Raw genomic sequence first — 19,424 nt, forward strand, 5'->3', positions numbered from 1 at the left:
AATAAAGAAAGATTTTGATTGAAACTCATATGCCCAAATATTCACCCAGTCACCATGATCAATGCTCAAATCCATCACTTGTACAGAATGAGCTGTGTGTGACCACCCAAAGCTCAATTGATTTTATTTTGCAGAAGTTCAATGCAACAACAGCCTTCAATTACAATTTTTTTAAAAGCGTACCAAGACAATTAGACAGGATGAAATTGTTGACTGTTTATTTATTGTAATACTGATTCAAATTTTAACAATTTTTTATGTTTGTTTTTCTGCCTATTACTTTTTTTTACTGTAGTTCATTTTAATAATAATGTACTATATTAATAAAAATAGTTGTATTCAATGAATTACAGAGACATAATATTAAATGATCATTTTCCATCTGGAATAGAAAAGTGATAGTTTTGTTGTACAGTATCTCACAAAAGTGAGTACACCCCTCACATTTTTGTTAATATTTTATTATATCTTTTCATGTGACAACACTGAAGAAATTACACTTTGCTACAATGTAAAGTAGTGAGTGTACAGCTTGTATAACAGTGTAGATTTGCTGTCCCCTCAAAATAACTCAACACACAGCCATTAATGTCTAAACTGCTGGCAACAAAAGTGAGTACACCCCTAAGTGAAAATGTCCAAAATGGGCCCAATTAGCCATTTTCCCTCCCCAGTGTCATTTGACTCGTTAGTGTTACAAGGTCTCAGGTGTGAATTGGGAGCAGGTGTGTTAAATTTGGTGTTATCGCTCTTACTCTCTCATACTGGTCACTGGAAGTTCAACATGGCACCTCATGGCAAACAACTCTCTGAGGATCTGAAAAAAAGAATTGTTGCTCTACATAAAGACGGCCTAGGCTATAAGAAGATTGCCAAGTCCATGAAACTGAGCTGTAGCACGGTGGCCAAGACCATATAGCAGTTTAACAGGACGGGTTCCACTCAGAACAGGCCTCATCATGGTCAACCAAAGAGGTTGAGTGCACGTGCTTAGCATCATATCCAGAGGTTGTCTTTGGGAAATAGACGTATGAGTGCTGCCAACTATCAGGAACCATGAATCAGACCGAGACAGAAGTATAGTTAAATCACACTTGTTTAATAATAATAATAATAATAATAAAAAGGTAAACAGGGTAAGCATGGTCAAAACAAGCCAGAGTTCAGTAACCGGATCGGGTAGTCAGCCAAGCCAATGTCAGAGAGCCAGAGATTAACGTAGTAGCACAGCAAGCAGGATCAGGAGCCAGAAGGGACGTCAGCCGAGCAAATCTTCAACAGGAATGCAGGAGAAAGTCTCTGTGATGTTGACAAAGGCAAAGGCAGAGATCAAGTGAGCTGGACAGCTTTAAGTAGGCAGGACTGACGAGCAGAATCAACAACAGCTGGTTAACTGTGGAGAGAGATGGGAGCTGGCAATTAGCCGACAGCTGAGCGGCCAGTTCAGAGAAGGAAGGGCTGAGTCCAGCCCTGACAGTACCCCCTCCTCAACAACCCCTCCCCCTCAGAGGACCACCAGGCTTGAGGGGAAAACATCTATGGTAATCACGGAAGAGGACAGGGGCATGTACGTCCGAGGATGAGACCCAAGAGCGTTCCTCCAGACCGTACCCTTTCCAATGCACCAGGTACTGTATGCGCCCACGAAACCTACGGGAGTCAACAATGGATTGTACTTCATACTCCAAAGACATGCTGGTAGGTTAATTGGATCCTGTCTAAATCGGCCCTAGTATAGGTATGAATGTGAGTTAGGGACCTTAGATTGTAAGCTCCTTGAGGGTATAGGGACTGATGTGAATGTATAATATATATATGTAAAGCGCTGCGTAAATTGACGGCGCTATATAAGTACCTGAAATAAATAAATAAATAAAAAATACTGCTCATGGTTCTCAACCTGTACAGGGAGAGGACATGGCAACGAGGTGGTAAAACGGTTGCATACCAAAGGTTTTAATAAGGAGACATGAAATACATTCGAAATACACATATTAGAAGGAAGGTCTAATTTGTAAGCCACTGGGTTAATCCTGCGAAGAATACGGAAGGTCCAATTAACTGAGGTGCGAACATCAGTGAGGGAACACAAAGTCAGAGGTTGTGAGATGACAGCCAGACCCTGTCCCCAACCTGGTAGGAAGGCGCAGGCAGGCGTCTGAGCCCAGCATGGAATCTGTACATATCATTATCATGATGCAAAGCCTCCTGGACTTGTGCACAAGTGGAACGAAGACCACGGAGATGCTCCTCTAACACAGGAATACTCTGCGGAACAAACGAGTCAGGCAACATGGAAGGTTGGAAATCATAATCCGCCATAAAAGGGGACAATCGGGAAGCAGAATTCAAGGAACGGTTGTGAGCAAACTCTGCCCACCGTAAAAGGTCTGACCAGTTGTTATGATGGTCAGAAATATAGCAACATAGGAATTGCTCCAAGGACTGATTGGCTCGTTCTGCGGCCCCATTATACTGCGGGTGATACGCAGAGGGGAAAGCAGGCTGAATTCCCAACTGTGCACAAAAGGTTCGCCAGAACGGGAGACAAACTGACTACCCCTGTCCGAGACAATCACCTTGAGTAGCCCATGTAAGCGAAAAATCTCCTGAGCAAAAATGGAAGCCAGTTCCTTAGAAGTGGGCAACTTCTTAAGTAGAATACAATGACACATGTTTGAGAACAGGTCAACCACTATAAGGATAACAGTGTTGCCTTCGGAGTTGGGTAACTCCACAATGAAATCCATAGACAGTTGGGTCCAGGGCCTCTCTCCATTGGGTATGGGTTGTAGAAGGCCCACTGGAATGTGTTGTGGAGTCTTACTCTGATCACACATGAAACAGGCAGCTACGAAGGCAGTTACATCAGCCCGTAGACTAGGCCACCAGAATTGTTGGGAAATGGCCCATACAAGTTGATTCTTCCCAGGGTGGCCAGCTGCCTTGGGAGAATGGCAAGTCTGAAGCACGGCAGTACGGAGACTCTCCGGGACAAAGCAGCGGTCACAAGGTTTCTCAGGAGGAGCATGGACCTGAGCAGCAAGAAGTTTGTCACCCAAAGGAGAAGTAAGACTGGTGCGAACCATAGCCAGAATACGATCAGGAGGAATCATAGATACCGGAACCGACTCCAACTTGTAAGTGGAGAAAAATTGTTGTGACAAGGCATCAGCCCTTACATTCTTAGTATCAGGTAAGAATAAGACAATGTAATTGAAACTTGACAAGAAAAGAGCCCATCGCGCCCTTCTGGGAGAGAGGCATTTAGCCTCAGACAAGAATGTGAGATTCTTATGGTCAGTAAGAATAAGAACCGGTACAGTGGTACCTTCGAGGAGATGTTTCCATTCTTTCAGGGCAAAAATGATCGCCAACAGCTCTCTGTCACCAATCTCGTAATTGCACTCCGCAGGTGACAGTTTCTTGGAAAAGTAGCCACAAGGATGCATAGCGCTCTCAAAAAGGTAGGATGTTGAGACAGAAGGGTGCCAACACCAGTCTCAGAAGCATCAACCTCAAGGATAAAAGGCAACGTAGGATCAGGATGTGCCAACACAGAAGCAGGAACAAAGGCAGCCTTGAGACTCTCAAAGGCCTTAATGGACTCCGGAGTCCAACTCTGTGGGTTACCGTCTTTTCTGGTCATATCAGTCAGGGGCTTGACCAGAGACGAGAAGTTACAAATAAACGTCCGATAATAGTTGGCAAAGCCCAGGAAACGCTACCAAGGACGTAAACCTATGGGTCGGGGCCACTGTAGGACTGCCGAAAGTTTCTCTGGGCCCATCAAAAAAACAGCAGTGGAAATGCCCAGGAATTTAACCTGTTCACGATGGAACTCGTTCTCCAGTTTACAATAGAGATTGTTCTCTCTTAGTTTCTGAAGCACATGACAGACATCTGTGTGGTGACGCTCCAGGGACCTGGAAAATATGAGGATATCATCAAGATAAACCACCACACATAACTGCAACAACTCGGAGGACATTGTTAATAAATTCCTGGAAAAATGCCGGGGCTTTACAAAGGCCAAAAGGCATTACGAGGTAGTCATAATGGCCTGTTCTGGTATTAAACGCAGTTTTCCACTCGTGGCCCTCCTTAATGTGCACGAGATTGTATGCCCCTCTCAAATCAAGCTTTGTGAAAACTGTTGCTCCCTTGAGGCGGTCAAATAACTCTGTAATCAATGGAATCGAGTAGGCATTCCTTATCGTGAAACGATTGAGACCCCTATAATCAATACAAGGTCTCAGTTCACTGCTCTTCTTCACAAAGAAGAAACCAGCAACAGCAGGAGACAAGGATTTGCGGATGAAACCTTGAGAAAGTGCGTCTGCAACATACTCCTCCATGGCCTTATCCTCCAAGACCGACAAATGGTAAACCTGGCCACGAGGGGGTATGGCACCAGGTTGAAGGTCAATTAATCGATCATAAGGCCGGTGTGGAGGCAAACTACTGGCTTGACCTTTGTCAAAGACATCGCTAAAATCACGGTACTCATCCGGCAGGGAGGAGAGTGAAGAGGTGCACAGGACCTTGGCTACCTTCTGGCAGCATGTCTCACTGCATTGTGGTGACCAGGAGAGAACCTCAGCACAGAGCGAATCAAAAGAGGGGTTTTGCCTCTGTAACCAAGGGTAACCAATAACCAGCGGAAACCTAGGTGAGGAAATAACTTGGAATCGGATTATCTCATGGTGAAGAGCCCCCACGGCCTTTGACAACGGAACGTCTCATGAGTCACATGGGCAGGCTGTAGAGGTCTCCCATCAAGAGCCTCAATGGCAAGTGGAGTGTCACGCAGCTGCAGCAGAATCGAGGGCTGCGATATAAATGCAGCATCAATGAACAGGCCTGCAGCCCCAGATTAGATTAGAGCCTGTATCTCGATGGACGACTCAGCCCAAGAAAGGGTGACTGAAACCAGGGGCTTATCCTTCTGGATAACCGGGGACGAAACAACGCCACCTAAGGTCTGTCCATGACAGGACCTCAAGGTTTGGGCGTTCCCTGGACGGGTAGGACAAGACTTCAAAAAGTGACCTACCTGGCCACAATAAAGGCACAGTCTCTCCCTCCTCCTAAAGGTTCTCTCATCCGCAGAGAGACACCTGAAGCCCAAGTGCATGGGTTCATCTTCACTCACCGACTCGGTACCAGGAGGCATGGGAGGTGAGGGAAGCATGGGTGGGACTGCAAAGCTTGGAGGCAAACGTACAGGAGGCTCCTTAAAAGAGAGTCTTTCTCTGAGTCTGGAGTCAATGAGGGTGGCAAACGTGATCAACTTCTCCAGCTCAGCGGGTATCTCTCATCCTTGATGGAATCTGAGAGACCATGAGAAAAGGCAGTCACGAGGGCCTCATTGTTCCAAGCAACCTCTGCTGCCAGAGTACATAATTCAATGGCGTAATCGGCAACAGTCCTTGTACTCTGTTTGATGGACATGACGCACTTGGCAGCAGAAGCGGAGTGTGCGGGAACTTCAAATACCCTTTTAAAAGGAGGCCACAAACTCAGGGTAACTCAAGACTCCCATAGAGGGTTTGCCCAGGCCAAGGCTCTCTCAGAAAGCAAAGATATCACGAAACCTACTTTGCTTACTTTATAGGGGTAATACTCAAGGTGGGTGCCTGAACAGAGACTGGCACAGCAGCAGGGACGGCCTGTAACTCAGGCTGTACCGGAGCAGCCACAGCGGGAGATTCCAGGTGAGCCGTGCGACTCAGGAGCGTTTGTAACGCCATGGCAAAATGATCCATGCGGTGATCTTGCTCATCCAATCTGGAAAAAATATTACCAACAAGTGGATTGACTGTATCTTCTGAATTCATGGCCTTCGCCTACTTTTAGGAACCATGAATCAGACCGAGACAGAAGTATAGTTAAATCACACTAGTTTAATAATAAAATGTAAGAGTTAAGTAACCAGATCGGGTAGTCAGCCAAGCCAATGTCAGAGAGCCAGAGATGAACGTAGTAGTACAGCAAGCAGGATCAGGAGCCAAAAGGGATGTCAACCGAGCAAGTCTTCAACAGGAATGCAGGAGAAAGATTCTGTGATGTTGACAAAGGCGAAGGAAGAGATCAAGTGAGCTGGATGGCTGTAAGTAGGCAGGACTGACGAGCAGAATCAACAACAGCTGGGTAACTGTAGAGAGAGATGGGAGCTGGCAATTAGCCGACAGCTGAGCGGCCAGCTCAGAGAAGGAAGGGCTGAGTCCAGCCCTGACACCAGCATTGCTGCAGAGGTTGAAGGGATGAGGGGTCAGCCTGTCAGTGCTCAGACCATACGCCGCACACTGCATCAAATTGGTCTGCATGGTGTCATGGTCTGGGGCTACACAAGTGCTGCTGGCACTGAGGAGCTACAGTTCATTGAGGGAACCGTGGATGCCAACATGTACTGTGACAGACTGAAACAGACCATGAACCCCTCCCTTCGGTGACAGGGCAGCAGGTGCAGTATTCCAACATGATAATGACCCCAAACAAACCTCCAATCGACCACTGTCTTGCTAAAGAAGCTGAGGGTAAAGGTGATGGACTGGCCAAGCAGGTCTCCAGTTATAAACCCTATTGAGCATCTATGGGGTATCCTCAAACGGAAGGTGGAGGAGTGCAAGGTCTCCAACATCCACCAGCTCCGTGATGTCATCATGGAGGAGTGGAAGAGGACTCCAGTGGCAACCTGTGAAGCTCTGGTGAACTCCATGCCCAAGAGGGTTAAGGCAGTGCTGGAAAATAATGGTGGCCACACAAAATATGGAAACTTCGGGCCCAAGTTGGATGTTTTCACTTAGGAGTGTACGCACTTTTGTTGCCAGCGGTTTAGACATTAATGGCTGTGTGTTGAGTTATTTTGAGGGGACAGCAAATTTATACTGATATACAAGCTGTACACTCACTACTTTACATTGTAGGAAAGTGTTGTTTCTTCAGTGTTGTCACATGAAAAGATAGAATAAAATATTTACAAAAATATGAGGGGTGTACCCACTTTTGTGAGATACTGTATAAAGACAATCTGTGACTTATGTAATCAATGGCAATGATTAAATGTTAGTAAATTACACATTTTTTGCATATTGTTGTTAGCTGACTCTATTAAAGAAGAACTAACGGCAAAACTTTTTTAAAAAATTTCATTTTGGATAATGTAGGGATGGTTATAACCTCTGTCAGTTTTTTTTTTTTTTTTTTTGCCATCTTTGTCTCCTTGGGGAGATTTCCCTTCACTTTTTGTCCCAGAACCAAAACAAGAAATCAGAGAAAATCCCTTCAAAGTGAGGAAATGCCAGGGTGTCACCATGGTCGCAAAACTAGTGTTTCCATTGGAATATTTCCCCTCTATTACTGTTCTGGTCTTAACCCAAAGTTTGGGATTTTCTTTTATTTTCACTTTTGGTGAACCTCCCTAACGCACAGGTGTTTTAATCTTTCTCCACTCTATTCAAAACCAAACTAAGAAAAAAAAAACAAAAAACGCTTTAGTTATACTTTGATAGAGAAAATTGAGTACTGTCCGTGATACTTTTTTTATTTGCAATAACATACAATTTCAGGACAAGCTTTTGGGGTATGTCCCTTTCTTCAAGGTCCAAGCAGTACGCATCAGTCCAAGTTATACTTTGATAATAGAATGTGTCACTTGTCTGGGGCTCCATCTAGCTGTATAAAAGTAGAACAACACATAAAGGATTTCCCATGGCATTGTCTTATCTGGTTCCCATTAGACTGGACAAGGTTAGAGATTCTGCTACATCTCCTATTTACTGTATATTGCTCCGATGATGTCATTATGCGCTCTGAAGGAGCAGCCGGAGTCTACGGCCTCGGAAGGAAGACGGACGAAGATGGATGCGGCCTCCAGCGGGGAGGACGCAGGCTTTCTTTGTAAGTGTCACATATTGTCATATATTGTGCTAGTATACTTTGCAGGGAAGAAAAAACAAACACAGTATTCTTCCTCTTTAATGCGCCCGATGCCTCGCATGTGGATTAGGGGCCGGGCACACGGATTAGGGGGGCGGCACCCCTAATGGAGCCGCCGCCACTGTTGAAATGGTAGGGTCAGAATTTGCCATAAACAACATGAAAGCATGGATCCATCCTGCCTTGTATTAATGGTTCAGGCTGGTGGTGGTGTTGTAATGGTGTGAGGGATATTTTCTTGGTACACTTTGGGCCCCTTAGTACCAATTGAGCAACGTTTAAATGCCACGGCCTACCTGAGTATTGTTGTTGACCTTGTCCATCCCTTTATGACTACAGTGTACCCATCTTCTGATGGCTACTTCCAGCAGGATAATGCACCATGTCACAAAGCTCAAATCATCTCACCACTGGTTTCTTGAACATGACAATGAGATTACTGTACTCCAATGGCCTCCACAGTCACCAGATCTCAATCCAATACAGCACCTTTGGGATGTGGTGGAACGGGAGATTCGCATCATGGATGTGCAGCCGACAAATCTGCAACAACTGCGTGATGCTATCAGACCAAAATCTCTGAGGAATGTTTCCAAAACCTTGTTGAATTTATTCCACGAAGAATGAAGGCAGTTCTGAAGGCAAAGGGGGTCCATCCCGGTACAAGCAAGGTGTACCTAATAAAGTGGCCGGTGTGTGTGTGTGTGTGTATATATATATATATATATATATATATATATATATATATATATATATATATATATATATATATATATATATATATATATATACATATACATATACATACACACACACACACACACACACACACACATATATATATATACACACACACACACATACACAGTAGGAACGGAAAGTATTCAGACCCCCTTACAGTTTTCACTCTTTGTTATATTGCAGCCATTTTCTAAAATCATTTAAGTTCATTTATTTTCCTCATTAATGTACACACAGCACCCCATATTGACAGAAAAACACAGAATTGTTGACATTTTTGCAGATTTATTAAAAAAGAAAAACTGAAATATCACAATGGTCCTAAGTATTCAGACCCTTTGCTGTGACACTCATATATTTAACTCAGGTGCTGTCCATTTCTTCTGATCATCCTTGAGACGGTTCTATGCCTTCATTTGAGTCCAGCTGTGTTTGATTGTACTGATTGGACTTGATTAGGAAAGACACACACCTGTCTATATAAGACCTTACAGCTCACAGTGCATGTCAGAGCAAATGAGAATCATGAGGTCAAAGGAACTGCTTGAAAAGCTCAGAGACAGAATTGTGGCAAGGCACAGATCTGGCCAAGGTTACAAAAAAAATTCTGCTGCACTTAAGGTTCCTAAGAGCACAGTGGCCTACATAATCATTAAATGGAAGACGTTTGGGACGACCAGAACCCCTCCTAGAGCTGGCTGTCCGGCCAAACTGAGCTATCGGAGGAGAAGAGCCTTGGTGAGAGAGGTAAAGAAGAACCCAAAGTTCACTGCGGCTGAGCTCCAGAGATGCAGTCGGGAGATGGGAGAAAGTTGTAGAAAGTCAACCATCACTGCAGCCCTCCACCAGTCGGGGCTTTATGGCAGAGTGGCCCGACGGAAGCCTCTCCTCAGTGCAAGACACATGAAAGCCTACATGGAGTTTGCTAAAAAAAACACCTGAAGGACTCCAAGATGGAGAGAAATAAGATTCTCTGGTATGATGAGACCAAGATAGAACTTTTTGGCCTTAATTCTAAGCCAGTGGTTCTCAACTCCAGTCCTCGGGACCCACCAACAGGTCAGATTTTAAGTATTACCTTGGGGAGTTGCAGACTAGAATACTGCAATCACTGAGCAGCAAGTGATATCACCTGTGATGTATTTCAGTTATCTTGCAAACCTGGCCTGTTGGTGGGTCCTGAGGACTGGAGTTGAGAACCACTGTTCTAAGCGGTATGTGTTGAGAAAACCAGGCACTGCTCATCACCTGTCCAATACAGTCGCAACAGTGAAGCATGGTGGTGGCAGCATCATGCTGTGGGGGAGTTCTTTAGCTGCAAATGGCTGCAATATAACAAAGAGTGAAAATTTTAAGGGGGTCTGAATACTTTCCGTCCCCACTGTGTGTGTGTGTGTGTGTGTGTATATATATATATATATATAAAATATAATTATTTGATACATTTTAGGGCCTATTCACACCTATTCAAGCATAGACAAGTAGAACCCTCATTCTTTCCTATGTGGCTGGTTCCCATCTATCTGCTGCAATTTAGTGTGAAGGACAAAGGGAAACTGTATGAGCCATTGAACCTATGCATGATCAGGACCTTCTGGTCCTGTAATAGTGGAAAATAATGCCTTGGACCTCTACCTATCATGCTTATATATTAAGATGACCATATGCATTACAATGAGATTGTACAATCTCTTTACTATCACCTTTAGATCAACCAAAACTATATAGTAGAAGCCATACCTAAACAATCTGTTCCATCTTATCCTTTCAGGTAGGCTCCCATACTACATAGATGTTGGTAGATGTAAGGGATATTCTACAAAAAAAAAAAAAAGATAAAAAACAATATTCTAGCTATATATTCTTTAAAACTTTCACACTATGGCATGTAATGCCAGCTGTCATACGTATATGCATTTTTTGTCTATTATTGTGCCACACACATAGGGCAGCCCATTAATTTCAATGGGCTGCCCTATGTGTGACAAATGCAGTAAAGTAGCTACGGTGACCCATATGAAAAAAATTGGAGCGCTGCTTAAAGCACTGCAAAATATCCTCCACCCAAGTAGCTCGTGCACCTTTTTAAGCTTAGAGCATTTTTTTGCTGCACGTCTGCTTGCTTTTTTTGCATTTGGGGCGCTGTTAACAATGAATGAGACTTTAAGCGCAACACACCTTTTTCCCGCTAGTGCTTTGGAGGGCACCTTGCAGTGTTATCTCACAGTAGTCCTGGATCAAAACACTAGCTGCACAGAAGTAAAAAAACTCTTAGCAGGTAAAATAGTTCCCATATTTGTACTTCAGCTGTGTGTTTAAATGCCTGTCTGCAGTTTGGCATGAAAACAGCTATACATGGAGAAGACACTGAAGTGTGGTAAGTTACCTTCATCATGCCAATATCAGTCTCAGCTCCTGGTGGCACATTTACGCCTTCATCCTCAGGGAACGGCATTTGCACTTGATCGTGGATGAGAAGGCGAATTCCGGCAGCGTGCGTCATGTCTCTTACGTATTCAATCTGTTGAATGAACAGCTCGAGGTGCAATCCTGTCCAGAGCACAGCAATATGCACAACATTTAGATGCAACTATGCAAGGTCTAGGTACTCAGTACACATAGGTGACAGTAAATATGCGGCTTGAAGCAAGCATGTACTTTGCATATTCAGGTAAATATAACAAGCTACCTTTAAAGTGTGTTTTTTTTAACCTTTAAAGTGTATTTCCACTTTTGCAAATTGGAATGTGTTGGCAGATCTCATTAACAGTTTTAAACTACACACAGCAAGAAGAGATCTTTGGGACTCTGCCAACATAGGCCATCCAGTGTTACGCACATGTGGGTGAGGGGGCAGCTCACTTGCATGTGGCCATCACATGCAGCCAGACCCCAACCCAGGAAAATACAGGTTGCCAGGCTGTGTAAAGCAGGGGTTCTCAACTTCAGTCCTCAAGTACCCCCAACAGGCCATGTTTTGGGAATTTCTCTTAGATAAAATAGCTGTTCAAAATACTAAACAATTGATTTAAAGCACCTGTGCAATATAAAGGAAAACCTGCAAACATGGCCTGTTGGGAGTACTTGAGGACTGAGGTTGAGAACCACTGGTGTAAAGGACACAGTGGGGTGGGCTGTACGGTCAGTACATACCACCACCCCCCCCCCCCCCCCCACCACCACCACCACCACCACCACCACCACCACCACCATGTACTTCGCACAGATGGTGGCCAGAAGCCTACACTTCCCATACACCTGGCCCTATAGCACTGGCACATTTTTAGGCTGTAAATGACAAACAAAAAGATGAACTAAGCTAACTAAAAAATGTTTGTATTACAGTTATAGGGTAATTGTGTACAGGAATACTAACATACATAGCAACATAGTTAGTCAGGTTGAAAAAAGGCACAAATCCATCTAGTTCAAACAAAAAAAATAAAACTCAAAACAATCCTATACCCGCAGTTGATCCAGAGGAAGGTGAAAAACCCCAGCAAAGCAGGATCCAATTTGCTACAGCAGGGGAAAAAATTCCTTAATGATCCCCCGAGAGGCAATCGGATTTTCCCTGGATCAACTTTACCTATAAAATGTTAGTATCCAGTTATATTATGTGTATTTAGGAAAGAATCCAGGGCTTTTTTTTAAAGCAATCTACTGAGTTGGTCAGAACACCTCTGGAAGAAGTCTATTCCACATTTTAACAGCTCTTACTGTGAAGAAACCTTTCTGTATTTGGAGTTTCCTCCAGACGAAAAATGTGCCCTCTTGTCCTCTGTGATGACCTTAAAGTGAATAATTCAACACCAAGTTCACTATATGGACCCCTTATATATATTTGTACATGTTGATCATATCCCCCCTTAATCTCCTCTTCTCAAGAGAGAATAAATTCAGTTCCTCTAATCGTTCCTCATAGCTGATCTCCTCCATGCCTCAGTTTGGTTGCCCTTCTCTGCACTTTCTCCAGTTCCCCGATATCCTTTTTGAGAACTGGTGCCCAAAACTGAACTGCATATTCCGGATGAGGTCTTACTATTGATTTGTACAGGGGTAAAATGATATCTCTCTCTGGAGTCCATACCTCTCAATACAAGAAAGGACTTTGCTCGCTTTGGAAACCATAGCTTGGCATTGCATGTTATTATGAAGCTTATGATCTACCAAAACCCCCAGATCCTTCTCCAACATTGATTCCCCCAGTTGTACTCCCTTTAATATGTATGAGGCATGCATATTCTTATCTTCCAAGTGCATAACTTTACATTTATCAACATTAAACCTCATTTGCCACATGGTTGCCCAATTAGACATTAGTGCATTGAGGTTGGATTGTAAGTTGGAAAAATCCTGTAAGGACATTATTCCACTGCATAGCTTAGTGTCATCTGCAAAGACAGAAATTGTACTTTTAATTTATATTTCATAATATAAAATATTGTAATGGTCATTTTTTTTACTGCTACTGCACCTCTGTCTTATTTTTTTTTAACTTACTACTACACCACCCCTTTCAACACTTGCTTAGAAAAGGTGGCAGGACTTAAATTTGAGGACCAGGAAAATGAAGTTTAAAATGCTATTCCATTAACGGATGTCCGGCTCTTTCCTGACAGCTTCAATACATTTCACTGGTTCTAGTGCTGTACAATGTTCACATCTCTCCTGCTACCTCTCCCTGATACAGTATATGTTAAGATCAATGACTGTAGGGAGGTCGCCAGGAGGCATCATTAAAATTTTGCTATGGGGCCCCTTGATCTGTAGTTATACTGTACAGTCATACTTGCCTTGGTCTGCATCAGGTACCTTCCCTGTTATAAAAGGAACATGTTGCTTTGCCCTGAGTGAGCAATTTCACTTTAATTAAACAAAAGTTAACTGAAGACATTTTTCAATTGGGCTGTAAATCACATTAAAAGGGACTTCATTTGCACATCAAATCAAATAAAAAGGATTCAAACGAAATCTTACCATACATAAAGCCAGCTTTGGTTATGTTCAGTGGCTTGTTGCTGACAGAGTTCCCTTTGAAATCTGTGGGCTTCTGGGAATTGAATGTGTAACAGTTTCCAAATTTATAGTTAATGAAACCAGAGAAGTAACTGCAAAATAAGGATGACCAACAATATTAGGACATGTATATATTTTCTTTCTTTAATATAGTCAAGATAAAAAAAAGCAAATAAATATGCAAGCCGGGTAAATATGAAATAAATGCACATTAATATTTGTAGCCTATTATGCAGCCAGCAGGTGGAGCTTTAGGATCCAATATACATTTTCCATATTCTCCTTAGCTCCTTTGTTGTAAACAAATTTTTGATTACAGAGATCAATAGCTCATGATGAAGTTTACACACACAAGTTACATAGCATAGCTAGTAAGGTTGAATAAAGACACCAGTCCATTCAGTTCAACCTGAGTACACACTCACATCGGTCCTTACCCTCAAGGAGCCCACAATGCAAGGTCCCCAACTTACATTCATATACTAGGGCCAATTTTGGACAGAAACCAATTAACCTACCAGCATGTATTTGGAGTGTGGGAGGAAACCAGAGTACCCGGAGGAAACCCATGCAGGCACAGGGAGAACATGCAAACTCCAGGCAGGTGGTGTCGTGTTTGGGATTTGAACCAGCGACCCTTTTTACTGCTAGGCGAGAGTGCTACCTACTACACCACTGTCATTGAGTCAGAACAGTGGCTCCTCCCTTGTTAAATGATTAATTGAGATTGTACCTGGCAGGGAGTTATTTTTACTGTGCTGTCTGTTTAGCTAACTTATAAATTAGGAAAAATGTATTTGTAAGACAAATAATGTATAAATAGATACACTATATTACCAAAAGTATTGAGATGCCTGCCTTTACATGCTCATGAACTTTAATGGCAACCCAGTCTTAGTCTGTAGGGTTCAATGATGAGTTGGCCCACCCTTTGCAGCTATAACGGCTTCAACTCTTCTGGGAAGGCTGTCCACAAAGTTTATGAGTGTGTCTAGGGGAATGTTTGACCATTTTTCCAGAAGCGCATTTGTGAGGCCATGCACTGATGTTGGATGAGAAGGCATGGCTCACAGTCTTTTATTAATCCCAAAGGTGTTATATCGGGTTGAGGTCAGGACTCTGTGCAGGCCAGTCAAGTTCCTCCACCCCAAACTCGCTCATCTATGTCTTTATGGACCTTGCTTTGTGAACTTGTCCAAATCATTTGGGGGAGGGTTTTTTTTTCAGGGGTTGGGCTTGGCCCCTTAGTTCCAGTAAAGGGAACTCTTAATGCGCCAGCATACGACATAAGACATTCTGTACAATTTCATGCTCCCGACTTTGTGGGAACAGTTTGGAGATGGCCCCTTCCTGTTCCAACATGACTGTTCACCAGTGCACAAAGCAAGGTCCATAAAGACATGGATGAGCGAGTTTGGGGTGGAGGAACTTGACTGGCCTGCAGAGTCCTGACCTTAACCCAATAGAACACCTTGGGATGAGGTGGCAACCCTAGGATGGTGAAAAGAGGGAGAGATGAGGGCACTCTGGTGAGGTTGGGTATCCGGTCCTTAGTAGCAGTGGAGAGATGGCACTGAAGTCAGCGCTTTGTAGAGAAGAAACAGCTCTGGAGGGTCATAAAGAAAAGAGAAAGACTCCTCTAAGAGCAGTAGTTAAAAGATTTATTACAGGCACAATGGGATTAAAAACACTTACAAGAGAGTAAGAGGTCATAGGCATATAATAATTAGTCCTCATGCGGATCGCTGTAATCCTCGTCTGTCTGGGAGAGAGAGAGCCATCCTGCAGCTGTCCCTGCAGAGTCCCTGGTGATGTAGATTAACGAGAAGGTGAAGATACGATGAGACGGCCCGGGTTCTGGAACCAAGCTGGAACGCACGAGGCCGATGTAACATCAGGTGAAGGTGATGGGTGGTAACGCGTTTCAGAGCATGCACAGCTCCTTCGTCAGACCTATGCCCATGCTTGCCAATGGGCTCTCCTTCTTCCCCAGACAGACAAGGATTACACCAATCCGCATGAGGACTAATTATTATATGCCTATGACCTTTTACTCTCTTGTAAGTGTTCTTAATCCCATTGTGCCTGTAATAAATCTTTTAACCACTGCACTTAGAGGCGCCTTTCTTTTTACAACCTTAGGTTGGCCCCTATCTGTTCCAACATGACTGCGCACCAGTGCACAAAGCAAGGTCCATAAAGACATAGATGAGTGTGTTTGGGGTGGAGGAACTTGACTGGCCTGCACAGTGTCCTGACCTCAACCGCTAGAACACCTTTGGGGTGAGTGGAGACTGGGAGCCAGGCATTCTCATCCACATCAGTGCCTGACTTCACAAATGTGCTTCTGAAAGAATGGTCAAACATTCCCATAGACACACTCCTATAAAGCTTGTGGACAGCCTTCCCAGAAGAGTTGAAGCTGTTATAGCTGCAAATGGTAGGCCAACTCAATATTGAACCCTATGGACTAAGACTGGGATGCCAATTAAAGTTCATGTGTGTATAAAGGCAGGCGTCCCAATATTTTTGACAATGTGGTGTATATGAAATCAGTTACAAAAAATAAAGAAAATTGACCTTTCTTTTACAGAAACCAGTGCCAAATATGAAACATTACGCTTTATAAAACAACTCACTGATGTACAATCAGCGAACAAAAATTTCTTCAATCTGTCCCATAAGACCCAGTTGTTACCCCATTGGGTATCGCCATCTTGCCTGTCACAAGCTTAGAGAAGGCGAAGTGAATCACAGCTATCCCAGCCCTCTCTATGACAGTCATGTCTCTGTCAGCATGGAGGTAGAGTAGTTAGAGATGAAAATGGGGTCTTAGCTGTTAGCCTTTAGACTTTTCTCCCTGCATATTTTGGAGAAGGAAAGAATGTGTGTAAACAAGTGATGAAGCAGATTTTTAGCCTGTGTTGACCCTAGCAGGTTTTAGTAGGTTAAGGCAGCGGCTTCCTAACCTGCCAAAACCTGTTAGGTTCAAGCACTGCTCTTTGTTAGGCAGCACACTACTATGCACAATAATGCTATACAGTGCATTGAGATACTATCAAGAATGCATGACACTGTAGAACACCAATGGGCAGCATGACATCACTATGTTTCCAGGCTTAGAAAATGGCAAGGTCCATCTTAAAGCCAGATTTAGATGTACAGAATATGTAGCCAAGAAGTAATTGATCTGATAATAAAAGGAAGATCATTGCATCACGCCAGCTTTGTTAACCGTGTTACACAATGAGATGCTTGGAGAATCTTCTTTGTACTTAATCCCTGTATTTCTGGTGAAAGCCACCAACACGACATAATTATGCTGTAAGTTGGGCGTGCATAGCTAGTTCTAGTAACTTCTAGCACCAGAAGCAGACGCGCAGAAAGGACATTGCAAACTTATCAAAGCAGAATATTAAAATACACTGAAGCTAAAAGCTTTTAAAAGGTGCTGGGTGGTAAGGTGGGGCTTGGGAGAGGTCGCATTCCTCTGCTGGCATGTTCTCCTAGGTTTAGGGACCTGCTAGCAGACAATGTGATTATCTTAAAATCAGAATATTTATTCTCACATTTCTGTAGTTGTGCAGGCTTGAAGGATTTATATTTGCCGCATTTTTTTAACTTGCTTACTTTTTCCAACAATGGCTCTAGAGCTGAAAGTTAGAGATGATAGGCCTCCAAGGTCTGACAGTTTTTAGAATGTCTATTGCTTGACCTTGTGCTTTTAAGGCATGCAGTCCCCCCAGAACCTGAATGTATAAACCAATAACAATAGATGTTAAAGGGTTTCAACAACACTGCACAGGGAATGTAAATGTTGATTACTGGAGAATATCAGACTGCTGGAGATCTGGCCTGCTGTGCTCTGTGAGGGAGCACCAGTCTGGTTCTCCAACATTCTGCTGCCACAGGACACTAGCACTAGAACATTAAAAAAAAATGGTAAGGGTTTTACTTTTTAAGCAGCCTGACTGCATCCAAACAATTAAAAACATAAAAATTGGGCTCCTTTGTGCATTTAAAGTAGACCATCCAGGATAATGGAAGGTCCCCTCTAGTGAAAGTCCCACCTTCCCACAAGAATGCATCCCAGTTTATAGACAGAGGTTCATTCTTGTGGAATTTTGAACACTCAGTTTTCCCAAGAGGCAGCAGTGACATCAACTGGAACTCCTGGATACATCAGAAGTTGAGGCTAAGGTGCATGCTTTTTCTTTTTTTTAACATCTTATTTTTCAAAATGCCTTTGTATGCCATCTAATTTTTGGGGGCGAAAGAGCTTTTAATAGGGTGGACTTTCCATTTTGAAGAAAGGTCCACTTTCAGTAAAAACCATTATTGGGTTGTACAGGACTGCAGGTGTGGGTCTTGGATGGGAGATATGTGTTACCATTGTTTGGGTTATGGACCCTTTAAGGCGATGCCAGGAGACCATTGAAGTACTCAGGGATTTTCATCCATGCAGAGTGAAGGGTTCCAAGGTGATATGGCAGAGGAGGGAAAACTAATATTGTTAAATCCTTATATAGGTCCTGGAATTCGGAAGCTCAGAGAGATTTTGGGTGGGAAAGATTCTCCAGCCCTGATTGTGGGTACCTTGGTCCTGAAAGGGTTAAATTTCCTGCAAGAGGCGCCTGAAAAGGGCAAGAAGCAGTCAACAGGTGTGAGGTGGAGTAGGACACATTAGTGAGAATGTGCTGTGCGTTGCTTTATTACTGAGACACTGCTGAGCTGTCGTGACCTTTTCTTTGGACCTCTGAAGCAGGTGGGGACTTTAAGCCCTATTAAGGGACAACTTATGCTGGCGATGAGCCAAAGTTTTGCTTTGTTTGAGAGATTTTGTTTGCCTTTTAAAGGAGTAACTGGCTGGTGATCCGGAGTCCCAGAATATCACATGGTAGTTTAATAGGAACCAGTGGAGTGTGGCTTATTTAATGTTTAATATAGTTATTTCATTATTATGGTCATTTCCAGTGCCTTGAAAAAGTATTCATACCCACAAAATTTTCCACATTTTGTGATGTTGCAACCAAAAACATAAATGTATTTTATTGGGATTTTATGTGATAGACCAACACAAAGTGGCACACAACTGTGAAGTGGAAGGAAAATTATAAATTATACAAATAAATATGTGAAAAGTGTGGCATGCATTTGTATTCAGCCCCCCAAGTCAATACATTGTAGAACCACCTTTCTCTGCAATTACAGCTGCAAGTCTTTTTGGGGATTTCGCTATCAGCTTTGCACATCTAGAGTAACATTTTTGCCCATTCTTCTTTACAAAATAGCTCAAGCTCTGTCAGATTGGATGGAGAGCGTCTGTGAGCAGCAATTTTCAAGCCTTGCCACAGATTCCCAATTGGGTTTAGATTGGGCCATTCTAACATATGAAAATGCTTGGGATATTTTTTTATAACCTAACCCTGCTTTAAACTTCTCCACAATGTTATCCCTGACCTGTATGGTGTGTTCCTTGGACTTCATGATGCTGTTTGTTCACTAAGGCTCTCTAAGAAACCTCTGAGGGCTTCACAGAACAGCTGTATTTATAGTGAGATTAACTTACACACAGGTGGACTGTATTTACTAATTAGGTGACTTCTGAAGGCATTTGGTTCCATTGGATTGTAGTTAGGGGTATCAGAGTAAAGGGGGCTGAATACAAATGCACAGCACATTTTTCACATATTTATTTGTGAAAAATTTTAAAAACCATTTAT

The 19,424-nt window shown here is 43.1% G+C and overlaps 1 protein-coding gene across 1 annotated transcript in view; it reads right to left on the minus strand.

The window, feature by feature from the left end:
• Positions 1 to 19,424, minus strand: part of LOC141108372 (epithelial sodium channel subunit gamma-2-like) — an 82,782-nt gene that overhangs the window by 30,743 nt on the left and 32,615 nt on the right. The window contains exons 3-4 of the mRNA XM_073599933.1: positions 13,663 to 13,793; positions 11,069 to 11,232 (exon numbers count right to left, since the gene is read on the minus strand). Coding sequence (XP_073456034.1) covers positions 11,069 to 11,232; positions 13,663 to 13,793 — 295 coding nt within the window. The remainder of the gene's footprint in view (positions 1 to 11,068; positions 11,233 to 13,662; positions 13,794 to 19,424) is intronic.

The sequence above is a fragment of the Aquarana catesbeiana genome, linkage group LG09, assembly GCF_042186555.1.
Source record: "Aquarana catesbeiana isolate 2022-GZ linkage group LG09, ASM4218655v1, whole genome shotgun sequence".
Lineage (NCBI taxonomy): Eukaryota > Metazoa > Chordata > Amphibia > Anura > Ranidae > Aquarana > Aquarana catesbeiana.